Here is a 20771-nt window from a genome sequence, read left to right on the forward strand (position 1 = left end):
TATAATGTAAACAATATTGTTTTAGGCGAACAACACTTTCACCGTTTTTAATACCTTAAATCACTGTCCAAAGTTTTAGGGAAGACCCCTGATTAAACGAAGGGCTGTCATGTTGCTGTGCTTTTGGATATATTTGATTGAACGGGGAGAATAGACACACTCCCTGAAAAGCGCAAGTATCAGAAGCCAATCCAGCAATGGGCAGAGAGGGATTTCTCGGGTCATTGCTTCAGGAATATGATTATTTACAAGAACTGGTGACTTGATGACTAGCGTATGTCTGTCTGTTCACATTTCAGGTATTACAACAATTGTATTAACCATCTCTACCAGACAAATATAAACGTGATAATCTCTTTTATTATACTGGTAGTTCTGGACTATGTAACTTTCTAAACAAAATTTCGAGATCGGGGAGTTATGTATGTGTGTGTGGGGGGGGGGGGGGGGGGGGTAGGGGTCGCTGGGACCCGGGTACTTCCTGAAACATATACAACAGGCCGGGAGGGGGGGGGGGTCGCTGGGAGTCAGGTATTTCAGGAAACAATTACAACGGCTCTTAATATTTACGACAAATTTGTCAATTGAAAAGGTCAAATGGTGCATTTCCCCAAAGTCATAACTAATAAATATGAGTTGTGATTTTTGTTTTGAAGGTCCATAGGGAATCAAAATGTCGGATCGGATCAGAAGTGTGTCCCTATTCTGCTTTTTAACTTGTAGCCGCCCCTCCAGCCCTTCAGACCCACCGCACCGCACCACCCCTTCCACAAAGTCCTAGATTCGAGGTTGTTGTTATAAGGAACGACATAATGTCATTTTATACAAATTGTGTAAAGATTACCCCCCTTTGATCTGCGAGTATCTAACTTACAATAGAATGAAAAAGGCGAAAGAGTTTAAATGGTTTAAATAAATCTACATTGATGTAAAACATACACTTGATTCAATACACGTCTCTCATCTGTTTCAATTCTTTACATCTTTGTCATAGTATACTGTTTTCTTATCAAAATGAAATGAAATGGGGTTAACGTTTTACTTCTCTGCACCAACTTGGCTAATTAGAGAGAGAGAGAGAGAGAGAGAGAGAGAGAGTAACATCAACTCGACACAAACTAGGTCATTTCGGGACTAACACATGGATCAATTTTATTTCATTTATTTGCTTGCGCGTAGTGGGAGAAAACAGGAGGACCAGAGAGGGAGAAATGGCGTGCACGTAAAAGATCCCTTGGCAGTTGGAATTCGATATAAGAGGAGGCCGGGCAAAATTTCCCTCATAGCACACTGTATGGCGTATGGCCGTCTTTATTAGCCCAGGTTAGGAGCAGAACAGTAGGACGTTAAAGCCCATTTCATTTCATTTCATTTCTTTCCTCGACTTTTAAACTTGACAGATCCATAATTTTCTCAGATTTTTCTACACATAAGCAACGTCCTCTTTCTGACTTAAATTTCACTTATCGACCAATAACACATTCTACAGTAGACATCGCTTACACGTGTGATCAATTTCACAATCTACTGCGATATCTCCTTAGGAGATATCACTTTACATGAATTTAATTGTAGAAACTACTTTTTTTTATTTACAAAGAGCAATTAACATTTTTTAAAAGTGAGAGATTCTCTATTTAGTTAAAGGTGCTAAGAAAGCCATTTAGCAAAATGTGCTAAAGGACACATTTAGCTAAAGATGCTAATTAGGGACACATTTATCCGAAAATGCCAAGGCAAAGATTTATCGACATGTGTTGATATATTTTGATATCAAAAAGGACGAGTAGGAGATTCTGTATATCCCCCTACATTTGGACACATAACTAGTACGACCATGCAATGGACCAGGGAATGGCTATGACGTCATCGCAGCCATTTTGGAATTGTGAAGCAAGCGTGCCAAAATGAGTAGGCTTGGCGACCAGTCAATGGCCCAAAAAGGGGAGATTGCAAAGAACTGAAAGTGTAAGTAGAACTTACCCATGAAACGGTTTGTTAGAAGATTGCACGCAAACAGCTGATAGTGCTATAAATAGACATGATGATATCGTCACGTGATACCACATATTCCACTCCTGGTGTTATTCTATCTCTGAAATATATGAAATAGGAAAACAAAATGATTTCTGGATAACTGTAAATGTTGTGGTCTCGCTCGTTACGTCACATATTGTTTACTTTCGAATACAATAAATACTGGTCTGGACAAAACAGAGTTACTTGCCTAACCTATATGGTAAATGGATGGCTGGTTGTTCGCGTATTTGGTTAACGCATTTACGTATGGGAAATGTGTGAATCCACCAGTAAATAGGCTTTCGTCAGTCTTCGTTAGTCTGTTTGGTGCAGGAGAGCATGGCGTTAAACCCCATGCATTTCATTTTCACTTTTAATGAAGATAGTATAAAATTACCGGGTCAATGTCTTAAAACGTCACACTTATAAAGAATAACAATTATTTTTCTTATAATGAAAATATCGTAGCATAAATGTACGTGACCACATGAACTAAATATGACGTCACCGCAGTCATCTTGGAATTGTGACGTCATATCAAAACCAAAGTCCATCAATCGATGCACAATTGTCCAAGGGACAGGTATGCCTTAAGAGTTTTCGAAGAATAACAAGATGAGTTACGAATTTCGATTTGAGGATCATTTCGAGGTCCAAAAACAGTATAGCGAATTGTTTTTGTTGCTATTATAGTATAATGTACATAGATGTTATGTTCATTTATTATAAATTTGTCTAAAATTTTAACTATTCCTTTATTTAACTGAATGAATAGTTTACAAATAACTAAATCTAAACTTGAATATTATATATAAAAAAGGGTAGAATTGTTGACACAATCGATCGTCTAGTCACAAATACAGGTGAATGGAAAGAGTTTTAATTGGTTTTTAATAACATGTGCGGATATGGGGTTGGGGTACAGGGGTGCGCTCTCTACCGCTTTTTATAGGCAACTATTAATATTTTGGATATGCCGTCAGTGCATTGCAGGCGTGTGCCGATAATTTGGAAATTTAGAATGTAACTATTTTAAGAAATAATACAAACACAAGGGAACCACACAGATCGTGGAAATACGCCAAGACATTGTCTGGAAAAAAAAGATTGTCAAAGAGGAAAACTTGGTTGTTCATCTCATTTGATAAGGCATGTGCCTTCAAGAAATATAACCGCCCTGTATACAAGACAGTCGCGATGGCTCAGTGAGTAAGACGTTGGCTCGCTGAACAGGAGGTCGTGTTCGATCCCGGTGTTGGCCGAGAAAGTTCAATGGGATTTTCTGACATGGTTCCCCCTTGCCAGTGGTGCATGGCAGAGGGGCCTGGCAAGGGACAACGTATAGTCGTAAGGATGGGACCAAAACCCGAGGTCCCGTGTACAGATTGCCGTGCACGTAAAAGAACCCTTGGCAGTTGAAATCGATGTAAGACTAGATCTTAGGACCGCTGCCCGGGCAAAATTTCCCTCTAGTAAATAGTTCTCCGTGTGTGTCATCATTAGTCTTGTCAGTGCAGAAAAGTAGAATCATAAACTCCATTTCATTTTGTATTCAAATAACTTTAACTACGCTAACATAATATAGTATTGATCGTTATTCCTCAGCCCTATTTCTACCGACAGGTGGTTAAATGAAAACAAATAAAGGCTACGTTGTTTAAGATTATTTAAGATTGAGATAAAGAGTGGGACGTTCTTGCTCTACTAGTTCAAAAATAGGTTACGCAAAATGAATTTATGACTGAAGTAATGTCCTTACGGAAAGTAAATATCGCCACTTTCCGGGCAAAATTCTCCAACAAACCCTAGAAAAACATGCAGTGTACATGTAGGGTACTCTAATATCGAATTCAAACTGTGAACGATTCTCTTACGTCACACCAATGTTTAAAAGGGACCTCCGCTGTTCCTTGCCAGTCAATTCATCCTGCCTTTCGTTTCGTGTTCAAGGTTTTAAACTTGACTCCCCCCCCCCCTCTACTATCCACAACTCGGGGCTCGCACCACACTGTCACCACACCATAATCGTGTCGCTAACCACATTAACCTATGCATATTTAGTATTTTATACATTTTCATCAAGTGAAAATAAATATGTTTTGCCTTTGTAATTATAACCTTATGTAAATTGTGATTGTAATTATAAACAATGTATTTATATGTCTGTAAATAATTTATTACGGGAAATGAATTTATATAAGCTCCGGCTTGTTTTCAGATCCCATAATTAAATATTGTCTCCTTATATAATATGGGGGATCACGTGGCTAAGTGGGTAAGACGCTAGCTCGCTAGCCTGGAGGTCGGGTGTTCGATCCCTGCATTGGCCGAGAAAGTTCATCCAGATTTTCCGGCGTGGTTCCCCCTTGTCAGTGATGCAGGACGGAGGGCCTGACAAGGATAGCTGTCTAGTCCTTCGGATGAGACGAAAAACCGAGGTCCCGTGTATACATTGGAATGCACGTAAAAGATCCCTTGGCAGTTGGAATTCGATATAAGAGTAGGCCGTAGTGCCGCTGTCCGGGCAAAATTTCCCTCATAGCACACTGTATGGCGTATGCCCGTCTTCATTAGCCCAGGTTAGGAGCAGAACAGTAGGACGTTAAACTCCATTTCATTTCATTTCATTTATATAATATGTAAATATTGATCGAATAAATATTGTTAAAAAAAAAAAATTCATCCTGCGACCCAGACAGTGGAAATCTATGTAGAAAATCCAGTGTATCTCATCGGCCAATACCGAGATTCAACCCAGGAACTGCTTGGTACACGAGCCAGCGCATTATCCCCTGGGCGTGGGGGGGGGGGGCGAATGGTTAGCACATGCGCGCTGTATCATAAGGTCTGTCATTGAGTCAACTGGTGTGGTTTCGATTCCCCGGTTGTACGTGACAAGGAGTAGGGTCGCCTGCCCAACCTCTTGAGTTTTCTCCTGGTCCTCCGGTTTCCTCCCACTGCTAAAGACCCCTACGAGCTAGCGAATTTTTGAAATAAAATTGAACCATGTGTTAGTCCCGAAACAGGCGCGGGAAAGGAGAACAAAAATACTTAAAAATGGTAGTGATCCCCGTCGTAATTTACTCCGAAACGAGCCGGTTGGTGACTTGGTTGATTGCCCGTCAGTCCGCCTACCGAGGGCCGGGCTTCGCACTCCCAAGTGGGGGCAGCACGCCCCCCCCCCTCCTAAAAATCCTGGATCCGCCCCTGCGAAATGACCTAGTTTGTGTCAAGTGGACGTTAAACCCCATATTTTAAATAAAAAAACCCAAATAAAACTGGGCTTCCGCGGCTTCAACATTGAAAGCCATGCCCTGTGATATGTCTGAGAAACTGATGACTACTTACGAGCATGTGTGTAAACAAACATGTGCATATACGATTCCATATTTTAATCCTATTAATTAAATCACAGATTTTAACCAGGAAGTGAAAATCCTAGTCATACTACTCAAGAGCTTTTAAACTATTAATTTTTAATCGCTACCACATGCTAGTTTCGTATTGATTTCTCGAGCGTTTGTCAAGAAAAATGTCCCGAACTTTCTACAATAATAATATAATATAGAGCAAGAACTTCGTTGAATTTAACAATTTAGAATTATTAAAAATAGAAACTTCAAATAAACCAAAATGAAATGAAATGGGGTATAAAGTCCTACAGTTCCGCTCCGAAGTGGGCTAATAAAGGCGGACATACGCCATACAGTGTGCTATGAGGGAAATTTTGCCCGAACAGCGGCACGACGGCCTACTATTATATCGAATTCCAACTGTCAAGGGATGTTTTACGTGCACGCCACTGTGTACACGGGACCTCGGTTTTTCGTCCCATCAGAACGACTAGACAGCTGTCCTTGTCAGGCCCCCCGCATCACTGACAAGGGGCAACAACTTCGGAAAATCTGAATGAACTTCCTCGGCCTATGCAGGGATCGACCACCCGAACCCCAGAGACTACCGAGCCAGAGTCTTACCTTCTTAGCCACCGTGACCCCCTCAAATAAACCATTAAAAGATGCCAATTATTACTAATCGGTAGTAACTAAATATTTGGTTTAACCATGGGGGGGGGGGGGGGTCGCCGAATGGTTAACGCGTGCGCTTTGCATGATATGGTCTATCATTTAGTCAACTGATGTGGTTTCCATTTTCCCGTTGTACGTGACAAGGAATAGGGTCGCATGTCCAACCTCGTGGGTTTTCTCCGGGTCCATCGGTTTCATCCTACTGATAAGAGATCCCTACCTGCAAGCGATTGATTGACATCATTTAAAGCCCTAGCCGGGTGGTAAAAACTTAATTTTCCATTTGACCTAAATTTCCTTTCTAACTTTATTTATTCATTAAATATTTACATAAAGATAGGCTACAACATGTAATTATGAGATCTGAAAACGAGCCGGGGCTTTCATATATCCAATTCCAATGTTCCAAAATTTAAGTTCAAAGGAGTTAAGTCTCTAACTCAATATTTTCAATAATATTCGAAATTAAAAACACGAATCAGAATTCAACATTTATCAATTTCAGTCAATATTGACGTTATCTTGCCGTGAAACTATAGGATCCTATTATCCAATATTTAAGACACACTTAACATTTTATAATCAATACACGAGTCGTGTACTCTATGGTTTCGGGTGTCATTTTGTTATGAACAAATAAAAACATATCGTACAATACCATGTGAAAGTAATTAGTGAAGTCTGAATCACAAACGACAAAATAATAATTTAAACAAACGTGTTTAATACACCAGGCGTAAACGACTGCCGTTCAATTTAAACTGTTCACGTATTTTACCGAACATAATTGATTAGAAATTACAATATATTTTTTTTTAAAAAAAACATGAATATAAATCTATTTCAAGATTAAAAAAAAAATAGAGCCATACGCCCTTTAAAAGATGTAATTGTAAATTATGTAAAGATTTAAAGAAATACAACTTTATAATCATGGGATCTGAAAACCAACCGGAGATTATATAAATCCATCTGCCGTCAGAAATTATTTACGTCCACTCGATACAAACCAGGTCATTTCAGGACTAAGATATGGTTCAATTTTATTCCAATAATTCGTTTGCGCGTAAGGGCCTTTAGCAGTGTGAGGAAACCGGGGGACCCAGAGAAAACCCACGAAGTTGGACAGGCGACTCTATTCCTTGTCACGTACAACCGGAAAATCGAAACCACGCCAGTTGACTCAATGACAGAATAATGATACAACGTGCACGCGCTAACCATTCGGCCATCCACCGCCTATCAAATAACGACAGGGAAACTAAAAGTACATTTGTATTATAATAATGTATAGATCTTTTTTCTTCATACAAAACCTTAATATAAATTCAAATATGACTTCAAAGCTTGATGGGGATCACGTGGCTAAGTGGGTAAGACGCTAGCTCGCTAGTCTGGAGGTCGGGTGTTCGATCCCTGCATTGGCCGAGAAAGTTCATCTAGATTTTCCGGCGTGGTTCTCCCTTGTCAGTGATGCAGGACGGAGGGGCTGACAAGGAAAGCTGTCTAGTCTTTCGGATGGGACGAAAAACCGAGGTCCCGTGTACACATTGGCGTGCACGTAAAAGATCCCTTGGCAGTTGGAATTCGATATAAGAGTAGGCCGTAGTGCCGCTGTCCGGGCAAAATTTCCCTCATAGAACACTGTATGGCGTATGCCCGTCTTCATTAGCCCAGGTTAGGAGCAGAAAAGTAGGACGTTAAACTCCATTTCATTTCATTTCATTTCAAAGCTTGATTATGTTTGATAAAATATTAAAATGATAGTGCACTTTTCCCCATATAATATCTGTCGTGTTTCTATCGTAATATTACACCAGTTTCAACCTTTGGTGAAATCTAAAAAATAGAAACGTTTTGGTTTTTTTCTTAATACAATAAGTGGGTAAGACGCTGACTCGCTAGTCTGGGAGGTCGGGTGTTCGATCCCTACATTGGCCGAGAAAGTTCATCCAGATTTCCCGACGTGGTTCCCCCTTGTCAGTAATGCAGGGCGGAGGGTCTGACAAGGACAGTAGTCTAGTCGTTCTGGTGGGACGAAAACCGAGGCCCCGTTTACGTAAAAGATCCATTGACAGTTGGAATTCGATTTAAGAGTAGGCCGTAGTGCCGCTGTCCGGGCGAAATTTCGCTCATAGCACACTGTATATGTCCGTTCGGAGCAGAACAGTAGAACGTTAAACTCCATTTCATTTCATTTCATTTCTATCGTAATATAACGCCAGTTTCAACCTTAGGAGGAATCTAAAATAAGGAAACCTTTTTTTTTCTTAATACAATAACAGTGGGATTACTAAACGTAGAGTAATCTATAGTAACTGTTTGAAAGTTTGATAAATTAAAAAGATGATTTAACTAGAACCAGTTTGAACTTTTTATAAAATTTCAAAATTAAATATTTTTTTTATCTAACACCTAAAGAGAGAGAGAGAGAAATGGGGTTTAACGTCCACTCGACACAAACTAGGTCATTTCGGGACTAACATATGGTTTAATTTTATTTCAATAATTCGCTTGCGCGTAGGGGTCTTTAGCAGTGGGAGGAAAATTTAATCTATTTAATTGTTTGATAAAATATAAAAAATTAAAAGATTTCTTTTTTATCTGATCTACCAGTAAACTTAATACCTCTGATTAGTTTTAGTGTCTTGATAAAATCTAAAAAAAATCTAAATCTAAAAAAAATAGAAGTTTCTTATCAAGTTTCTTATCAATTATCATATTAAAAATTTTAAAAAAATTAGAAGATTTTTTTTTCTCTAATCAACTAAAAGAATAGTAAACATTTTACCTGGTTCAAACTATTTATAAAAATCTAATCTTTCAGGGGCATTTAGTAACTGGATAGAGTAATAGAAAAACAGTTATTCTCTCTATGTTATTAAGCTAATACAAAAAATTGAAAAGACTCTTATAAACTAAGAGTGGTGCAACTGTCATAATATTAAAAATTAATATATAGTAAATTCGTACTTGTATTATCTTTGATAAAATCTAAAAAAAATGTAGTAAAGTTTCTTACCAACTAAAAGTATTAAAACGATCACATTGAAAACTAAAAGAGTTCTTTATTTATTCTATTGAAATAGAAGTATACCTAGCGCCGATGTACGGTCAAAATTTCCCCAAAGCCTTTCCCAGACTTGTAGAAGAATTCGATGTTAAACCCCATTTTATTTTATTCTAAATTATCCTATAAATGTGGTATAACTGAAAGTAGAAAAATAAAATAGTGTCTTACCAACTAAACACGTAACAAGTAGCCTATCACACGTCTTGTAGAACCCGACTATGGATGAGTGGCATTGATTCATTCAATACAAACTCATTATATACTACCGTTATCACGTGACGACATCTTCATACTTCTCGCAATATTTACACACCTATCGTCACAATCCACGAAATATGTTTTTTTTTCTGTTTAATTAAGTCGTCGTTAAAGTGACAAGGCGCTGAAATCTTTTTAATCTGATCAAGGGGATTTTAAAGCGAATGACGGCGTAAAACGAAAATTATAGTTTCTGTTCTAGATATCTTGCTGATCATCTATAGCCAATGTGTGTGCGGGACTAGACGGGTGTTTAATTAAATGTATATAACGCGTGTTTGTCGTTTTATACCAAAAACTAATGATTATAAAGATATGCTGCATTGAAAATCTGTCAAGATTCGGGATCGTAAACGCTAGATCGGAGACGGTTTAGCACATATGACGTCATATGTGGATTGTACATTAGGGTTAGGTAAGTGTTAGGCTTGCTCCAAGGTTAGCGTCAGAGCTAGCTCTGTTTAACTCTCGAGACCTTGACGAAAACTGCAGTACCCAACCCTTACCCTAACCCTAATCCACACCTCACATATGACGTCATATGTGCTAGAATGTGCTAGATCGTCTCCTATCTAGCGTTCTCCTGCAACGTCGCATGTAAATTTCGCTACAATCCTTTTGTGGGCCTGCAGTTTTTATTCCGATTGAATCCTAGCCGCCCGATTATCTATCGTTGATATTTTCAATTTCTCTTTCTTAAGTTAAAATAATCAATTTTACATTTTAGCCATGAAAATGTGTAATTTTCTGAAAAATGCAAAGGCCCGCCGAGACTTTAAACTAGTCGAAAAAACGTCTTAAAAGAACAAATCAAAATACAAAAGAAACGCTTTGTGACATAATCCTAATTGTAACATGGACGGGAAATCTTCCTCTGTTCTTTTCGTTGATTAGCGGAGTGTTCCCCTCTAACAGATTGGGTGGAGCTTAACCGTGCAATAACTAGACATGTTCAATGTAATTGCACCCTTTTGCTGGTTTACGACTAGTTTTAGTAGAAATCATATAGAGAAGTGATGTGCAATAACAACAAGCATGTCGAGCAGGTGTCAATGTTACAAGTCATTTATAGCACGCTCCATTCGTTAACATGTTTAACATCTCAGCCTACGGTCTCCATGTTTAAACCTGTTAACTCATGAAAGTCGTGCTATAAATATAACTTAACATGGATTAAGCCGTGGACAATTGAATTACGAACAATGCAGAAGACGCATAGAGACTTTAAAGTAGTCATAAAGAACAAACGTATACAAAAGATACACTTTGTGGCATAATCCTAATTAATTTTTATCTTTAACACAATAATCTTTAAGTACTGCAGGTGTGGACAATGCATCGTGTGGACAATGGAAACAGACATGACAATAGCAAATTGTAAACATTCAGTTAACAGGTGAAAAGATATTTAAAATTAAATATCAAATATATACATGCACGACTGTTGGTTTTATTTTTAAGGACATCTTCAAATCTTCACATTGTCTTTGAAATAAATTTAAATAGTTGGTTTAGAAAAGTCATCTTCTTTTTGTGTTACAGAAAAATAAATAATACATCGTGCTGGTGGCTGAAGTTGTTAAAGGGCGTATGGCGCTATTTTTCTAACCTTGAAATAGACGAAAATGGTTCTAAAAAGCACATATTAATTTTATATGAATATATGTAAAGTGATTTATATTCGTGTACTGATTATAAAATGTTAATTGTGTCTTAAATATAGGATACTAGCAGGATACCCGGCTTCGCTCGGGGGTCATAACTCTGAAACCGGAAGTGGTAGACTAACGCCACCTGGCCTATGTTACTCCCAGGTCCGAGCTACCCCTTTACCCCAAATTTCAGACTCGGGGCAGACCTAGTGTAGCCGCCAACCCCGAACAGACCGGCTTCACTCGGGGGTCATAACTCCGAAACCGGAAGTGGTAGACTAACGCCACCTGGCCTATGTTACTCCCCGGTCCGAGTTACCCCTATACCCCAAATTTCAGACTCGGGGCAGGCCTAGTGTAGCCGAATACCCCGAACAGACAGACTTCGCCCAGGGGCCATAACGCCGAAACCGGAAGTGGTAGACTAACGCCACCTGGCCTATGTTACTCCCCGGTCCGAGCTACCCCTATACCCCAAATTTCAGACTCGGGGCAGGTGTAGCCGCCAACCCCGAACAGACCGGCTTCGCTCGGGGGTCATAATTCCGAAACCGGAAGTGGTAGACTAACGCCACCTGGCCTATGTTACTCCCCGATCCGAGCTACCCCTATACCCCAAATTTCAGACTCGCGGCAGACCTAGTGTAGCCGCCAACCCCGAACAGACCGGCTTCGCTCGGGGGTCATAACTCCGAAACCGGAAGTGGTAGACTAACGCCACCTGGCCTATGTTATTCCCCGGTTCGAGCTACCCCTATACCCCAAATTCCAGACTCGGGGCAGACCTAGTGTAGCCGCCAACCCCGAACAGACAGACAGACAGACAAACGACAGTCACAAATATATATATATAGATAGATTAGGACCCTATAGTTTCACAGCAAGATAACAACATCAATATTGATTGAAATTAATCAATATTGAATTCTGATTCGTGTTTTTAATTTCGAATATTATGGAAAATATTGGGTTAGAGACTTAGCGCCTTTAAATGGACAATGCTCCTGTGTATGTTTATGTACATCTACATCTGCCCACTGATCACTATCGATTACCCCATGGACTTAATTCTCATCTCTCAGACCAACTCTAACTTTTTAATGTTGGCTTGAATGTCTTCCACACCAGATGGAGCGAGGGGGTCTAGTAGTTTAATGTGTACGTGTGAAATCACAAGATCTGCCCTTGAGTCAAGTGGCATGGTTTCGATTTCCTGCTTGAACGTGACAAGGAATAGCGTCGCCTGGCCAACCTCGTAGGTCTTCACACCAGATGGAGAAACATGTATGAGTTTGGCCGTGGACATCTTGAGAAACATAAACAGGAAGTAGCACACATTTCAACGTATCCTACCTCTTAACTCTGTTATTCTTCCGCTTCAAAATCATGAATTTTCACCAAAACTAAACAGAAATATAAACGGGGAAAAGGGAGAGAAAGGCTGTAAACAGAAGGAACGCCGTTTGTGGTTGGTCAATTGAGCAGGCACATGAGTACACCTCTGAATTCCCCAGTGACCCTAAAATTAAGGTTGGTCTCTTTGATAGACTTTTTACTTTTTATCAAATTTTCGATTGAATGAACTATTTCTACCTCAGATGGAGCAACAGCATAGAAATCTTGAGATACACAAAGTAACATACTACTCCTTGTTACATTCAAGCGTGGATTCGAAAAAACGCTACTTGACTCAATGACAGACCTTGTGATTTTATGCGTACGCGTTAAACAACTAGACCCCCTCCCCACACACACGCAAGCGTGTATGAGGTTCACCGTAGATATCTTGAGCTACACAAAGTAACATACAAATAAACATGTAACTATCCGCCCAATCTGATTAAAATACAGATCTATATTTCGTTTCGTTTTATTTATATTTTCGATGGACTACACTACATAAAGATCTGACCAGTTGTACTGGGAGGTCGCGTCAGGGGTCATACGAGTGGATTTTGACCCTATGACGCCAGACATTGATTAATCAATCACCGTTGATGTTTCTAGGGGTTTACCCACAGTTCCGTGCAATGCACACCAAGAACTCGTCGTAATAAACCGTTTCAATGGCTAATTCCTCACGTCGACTAGAACGCCTGTTATATAACAACTCTTCCAGAAGACAAGTAATGCGAAATTTTGAACAATAAAAAACGAAACGAAATATTTAGGATCTGTGTTTTATAATCAGATTGCTATCCGGCCCACGTTTCATTTCAAGCGAACCACCCTCATAACACTGTTATCCTCCCTTTCACGAATATTCTTCAAAAACCTGACAGAAAAGGTACACTCAAGACCCTTTCTTCCAGAAAAAGTCAAACTAAAATCGCCATGCAAATTAATCCATGGTCTATCCCACACAAGTTAAACATACATTATGCTCTTGAGCTAAATGTGTGTATTGCAGGTCTTTCTTTAGGCCTGAAATGTTATCTAAATTATTAATTAGACATTAATTAACCTATCCAGACCATAATTAACTCTAGATGGCATCGCTAGCCTGTGATCTTTATTGGATTATGCGCCGATTTACTGTATAACTTTCCTTCACGATTTAACGATTAAATGGATAATCGAGACTATGCTGTTTATCGTACTGACTTAAGTAATTATGATCGAGGCTAGGCGGAAATTTCAATCGCTTAGATCTGTGGAATACAATTACTGCTTATTACCGAGCGACGTTTCGATTAGGTTTCTCTGGATAATGACTAAAGAAGCCTAGTCGAAACGTCGCTCAGTAATAAGCAGTCGTCATTGCTTGATAATGACTAGAAAAGCCTAGTCCAAATGTCGCTCAGTAATAAGCAGTAATTGTATTCCATAGAATTGTGACCTGTTTATTCCAGTTTAATTACTAAATGCCATTGAAACAAGATTTAGCAAAAATACCCTAATATACAAACATAATATTCTTGAAGAAGACACACGCATGACAAAGTAATTATCTTAATAGACAAAGGGAATGGAGTTTAACGTCTCGTAATCAACTTAAGATCAACAATGGGCATTATGCAAGAAGATTTTAATTACCACAGCTTAAAGTTACAATTTCATATTTTCTAAGAAAGTCAAAACATAATTATTTCTATGTCTTTTGCTCAATAGGTTGTCAACTCACTATTATACGATCATGGGTGTCATTCTCACACTTAAAACTCATTTACACCGGAAATAATAACACAAGTACCTCCCAATTACCTCCCTTGTTTTCTATTCTCCATCATGGAGTAGTTATCTTCAAACGTTGGAATTTGAAGATGAAAATTTTTGCCAATTTCTCAGCTGGCAATAGTGAATTATAGGATTAATAGGATTATTCTTTAACAAGGTAGGACGGTTTATGGATACCATCTATTTTAAGGCTTTATTTTAATAAATTTTAAAAATATAACTTAAAAATATGAAATTGCAGCTTTAATAGACAAAGGGAATGGAGTTTACCGTCTCGTAATCAACTTAAGATCAACAATGGGCATTATGCAAGAAGATTTTAATTACCACAGCTTAAACTGTTAGAATATCTTAATTAATATTTATATTAATCAAGTTGTATGATTAAAAACCACAAATTAATCTTGGTTGCTTTGATTCATTGTCACATACCAGACATCATCACTTTCACACAGGAAAAAAAAAATCTGAAAAAATATCATTTTCAAAATAACCTTACACTCACCTAAATAGCAAATATCCAAGCCCCCTTTAGATAAATATTTTGGGAATTTTAGGATCGTTTGTTAAACGCCATGAAAACCACTAAAATATTTACACATCTAGTAAACTAAACGTTAAAATGTATAACTAAAGCACAATATCCTCCTCGTACTCGCGCCTTTAAGAACCAAACGATGACGTCAAAAGATTGCTTCAATATTCTGCTTATTCCGGTTTTATCTTGCATGTTAACTTAGAATATTCGCAGAATGTGCCATAAGGAAGCGGACGTCAATTGAACCGAATTCACCGACCGACATACTCGACCATTAATTTTGTCATATATCTTCCAGATGGTTTTAACGTTTTGCTACATGTTCATAATTCATGATTAATTCTATCCAGATGTTTTTACAGCCGCGAAAAAACAAAACCACATTCACAATTTATAGAATATTCAGATGAAACCATGACCAGACCATGAAGTGAATGCCAGTATATTTTTTTTATCTGAATGCTATAATATTCAATATTTCTAATTCTGTGGTTATTTTTGTTTCGTTTTACATAATTTTTTCGTGCCACCTAATCTGATTTTCAGTGATGGAAATTATCATTTTAATACCAGTGCTGTATTTAAAGGCTGAATACCACTCTAGTTGTAACTGAATAATATGTCCGAATCTTTATTCTGGTCAACAAATTGTACTATTGTAGACTATTTCAATTAATTGATGATACAAATTTTATCTTAACACACCTAATTAAAAAGATTGGAAAAATTCAACTAAATGATTTGAAAAACCTAACGTAAACCTTTTCAAATGTGACTTGGATTTAAAAATATTTTCGAACCCTCTGGACAAGTAAAATAGGATTTAATGGATAATTTACACACCAGGTAGGACACTTAAACATCTAGTACTTAGAATAAGGCTATTATTTATTCTCTGGAGCTGTCAAGCCAGCAAGAGTGTTATTGTCCCTTTAACAGAGACGTCGTCGTGACTTCGTTAGTAAGACCCTGGCTCACTAACCAGGAGGTCTTCAGGAACATCCTACGGATAGGACGACCGATATCCTACGGATAGGACGACAAATCTAGGTGTCGTGTACAGTTGAAATTTGACGTGGAATATGCGGACACGCCGTTGTCCAGGCAAGAACCATAATAATCGTTAACTGCCAGTTTGTTTCACATAGACAAAATTTGCTCTATTTAAAGTTAACTCACCACAGCGTGTGTGCACGCTTCCGTGACGAGTCTCAAACTGATATCTGACTCGGCACGGAGGTAACAGAGGTATTGCGAAAGCCTTCTTCTAACTCTGTATAAGATGACTAAGTTTTATAAGTTCAAATACCTTCTACAGGTGACGTCACATCACACGGCGTTGATCATTGGCTCGATACATGGCGCGTGCATTGTTTACATAATACGTAGTAACGTAAACTGGTCCAGGCAGAGATGCCTTTTACTCATTTTATCCAGATATACTTCAAACATCTTTATTTATTTTTCAAAAACTTCAAAAAAATATTCTAGAATTTAATTTGCAGAATGAAAAAGGGTAATAGCCTATTGCGAACTAATTAACACGCACCGATGTCATCCTTCTCAGTAATTGTGTAATGAAATGGGATTAAATGTCCTGCTGTTCTGCTCTGACTGGGCTAATGAAGACAGAGTCGTTGTATACATGTACAAGTGGTTGTCTTGTATAGATTTTTAAATGTTCGTAGTTCAGTAAATGAAAACAGGAATCTTATTGATAGTTAATATTTCTATATTCCTTGGTTAAACATGCATTATGCAAGAGCTAAATCTGTCTGTTGTAGGTCTTTCTTTAGGTCGGAAATCTTATCTAAATTATTAATTAGACATTAATTAACTTATCCAGACCATATCAACTCTCGATGGCATCGGTAGCCTGTGATATTTACTGGATTAGAATCTCATTGATAATTAAATAAAAAATTTGATGTTATTTATCGTACCGACTTTAGTAATAATGATCGAGGTTATGCTAAAATTTCAATCGCTAAATTCTCGGTTCAGAGTGGATCAATTTGACTGGAATTTTCAGCAAATTGCCTTTACATTATCTAGTGTTTAACCATTATAGTGAGAACTGCCAGCTCTTTATCTAATCTCCCATAATGTATCTTTAACAATTAATCAACCTGAATTTCAGAACACAATAAATGTACCAAATGCTTAATAGTAGATAAGTTTCAAGATGTATATTGGAATTGATATAAACGTGTATCTCAAAATATCCAAATACAGGTACGTAAAGTTTGTCCTTGGGAATGTGATCTGAAGTTGATCTCCTAATGACAGGTTTGTAGCAAGGTTCTCCCTTGACTTACTCATTTGGGTCTATGAATTACCAAGTATCACTTAGGACATTAATCCTTTAATCTACCGTCTATACAAACAATATCATGGTGTCATAGACTTAAATTACAATTTATAAGATAAATAAATAGTGTAAAACAAAGAATATTGGAGACTGGTAATTAGGAAAATATGAAATACTGTAGATGTAAATGGGGGTAATTAATCATACATTGTGGGAGACTAAATGAAGAGCTGACAGTTCTCACTACAGTCAAATTGATCCACTCTGAACCGAGATTTTAGTGATTGAATTTTCGACCTAGACTCGATCATCATTACTAAAGTCGGCACGATAGAAAACATAGTCTCGATTATCCATTTCATGATTAAATTATGAATTAGCAAATCGGAACCTAATCCAATAAACATCGCAGTCTAGCGATGCCACCGAGAGTTGATTAAGGTCTGGATAAGTTAATTAATGTCTAATTAATAATTTAGATAACATTTGAGACCTAAAGAAAGAACTGCAATAAGCAGATTTAGCTCTTGCATAATGTATGTTTAAGCCGAACTTCATTGTATTCATATTTGAAAGGGTCTATCCCGATTTGAACTGAGTCTCAGGCCTAAAAGGCAGATTTATGTTTAAGGCGGATTAAGATCTATTAAATTATTGCTCACTGAATTAAGTAACACTGTGCGGATTAGCATGACGTTTTAAACATTTACTATTGGGTCGAATTGATTAATTGAGAATAATCATTATTTAGATTTAATTGAAATTTACCCTATTACAATTCTAGGGGGGATCACGGTGGCTAATTGAGTCAGACGCTGGCTCGCTAGCCTGGAGGCAGGGTGTTCGATCCCTGCATTGGCCGAGAAAGTTCATCCAGATTTTCCGGCCTTGGTTCCCCCTTGTCAGTGATGCAGGACCGAGGGTCTGACAAGGACAGCTGTCTAGTCGTTAGGATGGGACGAAAACCGAGGTTCCGTGTACACATTGGCATGCACGTAAAAGATCCCTTGACAGTTGGAATTCGATATAAGAGTAGGCCGTAGTGCCGCTGTCCGGGCAAATATTCCCTCATAGCACACTGTATGGCGTAAGCCCGTTTTCATTAGCCCAGTTCGGAGCAGAACAGTAGGACGTTGAACCCCATTTCATTTCATTTTACAATTGTAGCGGCCTATATAGTGAATATTCACTGCTGATCAGTGTGGCGTACTGCATGACGCACATGTTGGTCTTCATTAGTACGTTGAGTGTTAAATCGGTATTCTATTCAGTGGACATAACTTTACATGTACCATATTTCAGTTTGTCTTTAGGAATAATAGTAAATGCAGGAGGACTGCACCACACACAATTACACAAAACAAATCTTCGGACAAGACAAAATACGTAGAAGTCACAAACAAACGTATATCAGATTAACTGAATGGATCCGGAGGCTAGCGCTTAGTGGGGGGCATGGGGTAAATATAGTAGAGGGAACTGTATTCCCGGCTATATCGAATGTCCAGGGTTCGAATTCCAGGATATTTCAAATCTGGTCTTTACGTGCCTGGGGTGATAAATGAAGTATCGCGAAGGCGTTCGGTAGGATGGAAACCCGTCATGTACTCAATGAAGTAGGAAATGAAATGACTGGGCTAATGAAGACGGGCTTAATATGCCATACAGTGTGCTATGAGGGAAATTTTGCCCGGAGAGCGATAGGCCGCGATAAGCGTTCGGTTTTCGGGACCGTTCCTGGCCGTGATAAATTTTTAGAAAATGACACGTTTGCATCACGCTTCAATAACCGGTCTCGGACTGTAGAGTTAATTTCAGTCCCTTTGCAAATTACCAGGATGAAAACAATTATGGTGGGTGATTTAGTTACATTTGGCCCATTATTTTTTTTTTTTTTTTTTCCATTTTGTTATTGAGAGCACGAAATAAATCCAGACCGAATAGTTATTTTTTAGGCGACTTGAGATACTCATCTCCCCTAAGCGGAATCAAATCAATCCTCGGGCAGCCATTTTGGCAGAACGATCAAAGCTCGCGCTAAAAGGAGCGAGGTTCATTTGACTCATGCGCTATAATTCTCAGACCGGAAAGCGTTTACATTACGAAAATTTAACCGTGCTGTACTGAGAACCGTTCCGAGACCACCTCACTTCAGTGGTCCAAATTGGAACGGTTTTCAGTACGGAATGCTTATGTTTGGCCCGTTTACACTACAAAAAATAAATAACCGGAATGTTTATGTTTGACCCGTTTAGTCTACAAAAACTAAATAACCGGAGAGCGTTTACATTACGGAAATTTAACCGTGCTATACTCTGAATGTCCGTGACCACCTCACTTCAGTGGTCCAAATTGGAACGGTTTTCAGTACGGAATGCTTATGTTTGACCCGTTTACACTATAAAAATAAATAACCGTTCCGTGTCGGAACCGTTCCTGACACTCTTAAAATTTGTAATGTAAACGGGGCTTTAGAGTTGCGCTGTTTCCCCTTACCTTGTCAGTTGCGGGACGGAGGGCCTGGCAAGGACCGTGTCTAGTCGTTCGGATGGGATAAAAAAAACATGGTACGTGTGCATGCAGTAAAAGAACCATTGACAGTTGGATTTCGAAATAAGAGTAGTCCGTAGCGTAGTGTCGCTGTCCGGGTAAAATTTCCCCCATTGACCCAGTCTGTTCAGAAAGGTAGACCGTTAAATCCCATTTCATTTCGTTTATTTTTGTAGACACATCAACACGAAATACATGTTGTAGACAGGCCCATAATTTACACTTCAAATATCACTCCAATAACACGATACATAAACTGCAACCATCAATTTATCGATAACACTATTCTCTTTTTGAAAAAGGTCATTAGGAAACCAAGGTAATCCAGGAATGTGTCCGCACGTCATTAGAATTTTATTTTAAGCTTATTTCAAGAGTAATTGTAAGGCTAAAATGATTGGAGTTTAAACGAAGGTACTATTTTGTAACCTTTTTATCAGTTTTCAGATTGTTGTGTAACCAGTATTTTTTTTATTATTATTTTTTTTTTTTTTTTTTTTTTACTCTTTTAAAGTCTCATTGCGTCATTTTTTTATCATGAAAGATGGATCTGTTATAACAGCCTCTAGTTAATTTGATTTTTAAGAAAACCCCAGGTCCCGCCGATTGCACGTAAGAGAGAGAGAGAGAGAGAGAGAGAGAGAGAGAGAGAGAGTGAGAGAGAGAGAGAGATGGGGTTTAACGTCTACTCGACACAAATTAGGTCATTTCCGAATTAACACACGGTTCAACTTTATTTCAATAATTTGCACACGCGTTAACCATTCGTCGACCCCCCCCCCCCACTTTAAACCAAACATATAGTGAAATATTAGGAGACGGAAACGTCAGTATCCCTCATAGCATACAGGTGGATTGGGGGGGGGGGGGGGGCGCGAATGGTTAACACGTGCACGTTGTATTATAAGGCCTGTCATTGAGTCAAGTTGCGTGGGTTCGATTCCCCGCCTTGTACGTGACAATGTGTAGGGTCGCCTGTCCAACCTCGTGGGTCCGGTTTCCTCCCACTGCTAATTAATGAAATAAAATTGAATCACGTTAGTCCCAAAATGATCTAGTTTGAGTCGAGTGGACGTTAAACCACATTTTTCTCTCCCCCTTTCTCATAGCACACAGCACGAAGCATGCCCGTCTACATTAGCCCGAGTGGTTCAGAACAGATAGA

General features: G+C 38.6%; 1 protein-coding gene across 2 annotated transcripts in view; it reads right to left on the minus strand.

Annotated features, from left to right (window-relative positions):
• LOC126815856 (carboxypeptidase B) overlaps positions 1-20771 on the minus strand; it is a 43453-nt gene that overhangs the window by 14806 nt on the left and 7876 nt on the right. Inside the window, exons 1-2 of one of the 2 annotated variants that reach the window (XM_050541852.2) lie at positions 9289-9323; positions 1984-2095 (exon numbers count right to left, since the gene is read on the minus strand). In XM_050541852.2, coding sequence (XP_050397809.1) covers positions 1984-2069 — 86 coding nt within the window. In that variant the 5' untranslated portion in view covers positions 2070-2095; positions 9289-9323. Of the gene's footprint in view, positions 1-1983; positions 2096-9288; positions 9324-20771 lie in introns of those variants that run through there. The other variant, XM_050541851.2, reaches the window with a different exon arrangement.

Source organism: Patella vulgata, chromosome 3 (genome assembly GCF_932274485.2).
Source record: "Patella vulgata chromosome 3, xgPatVulg1.2, whole genome shotgun sequence".
Lineage (NCBI taxonomy): Eukaryota > Metazoa > Mollusca > Gastropoda > Patellidae > Patella > Patella vulgata.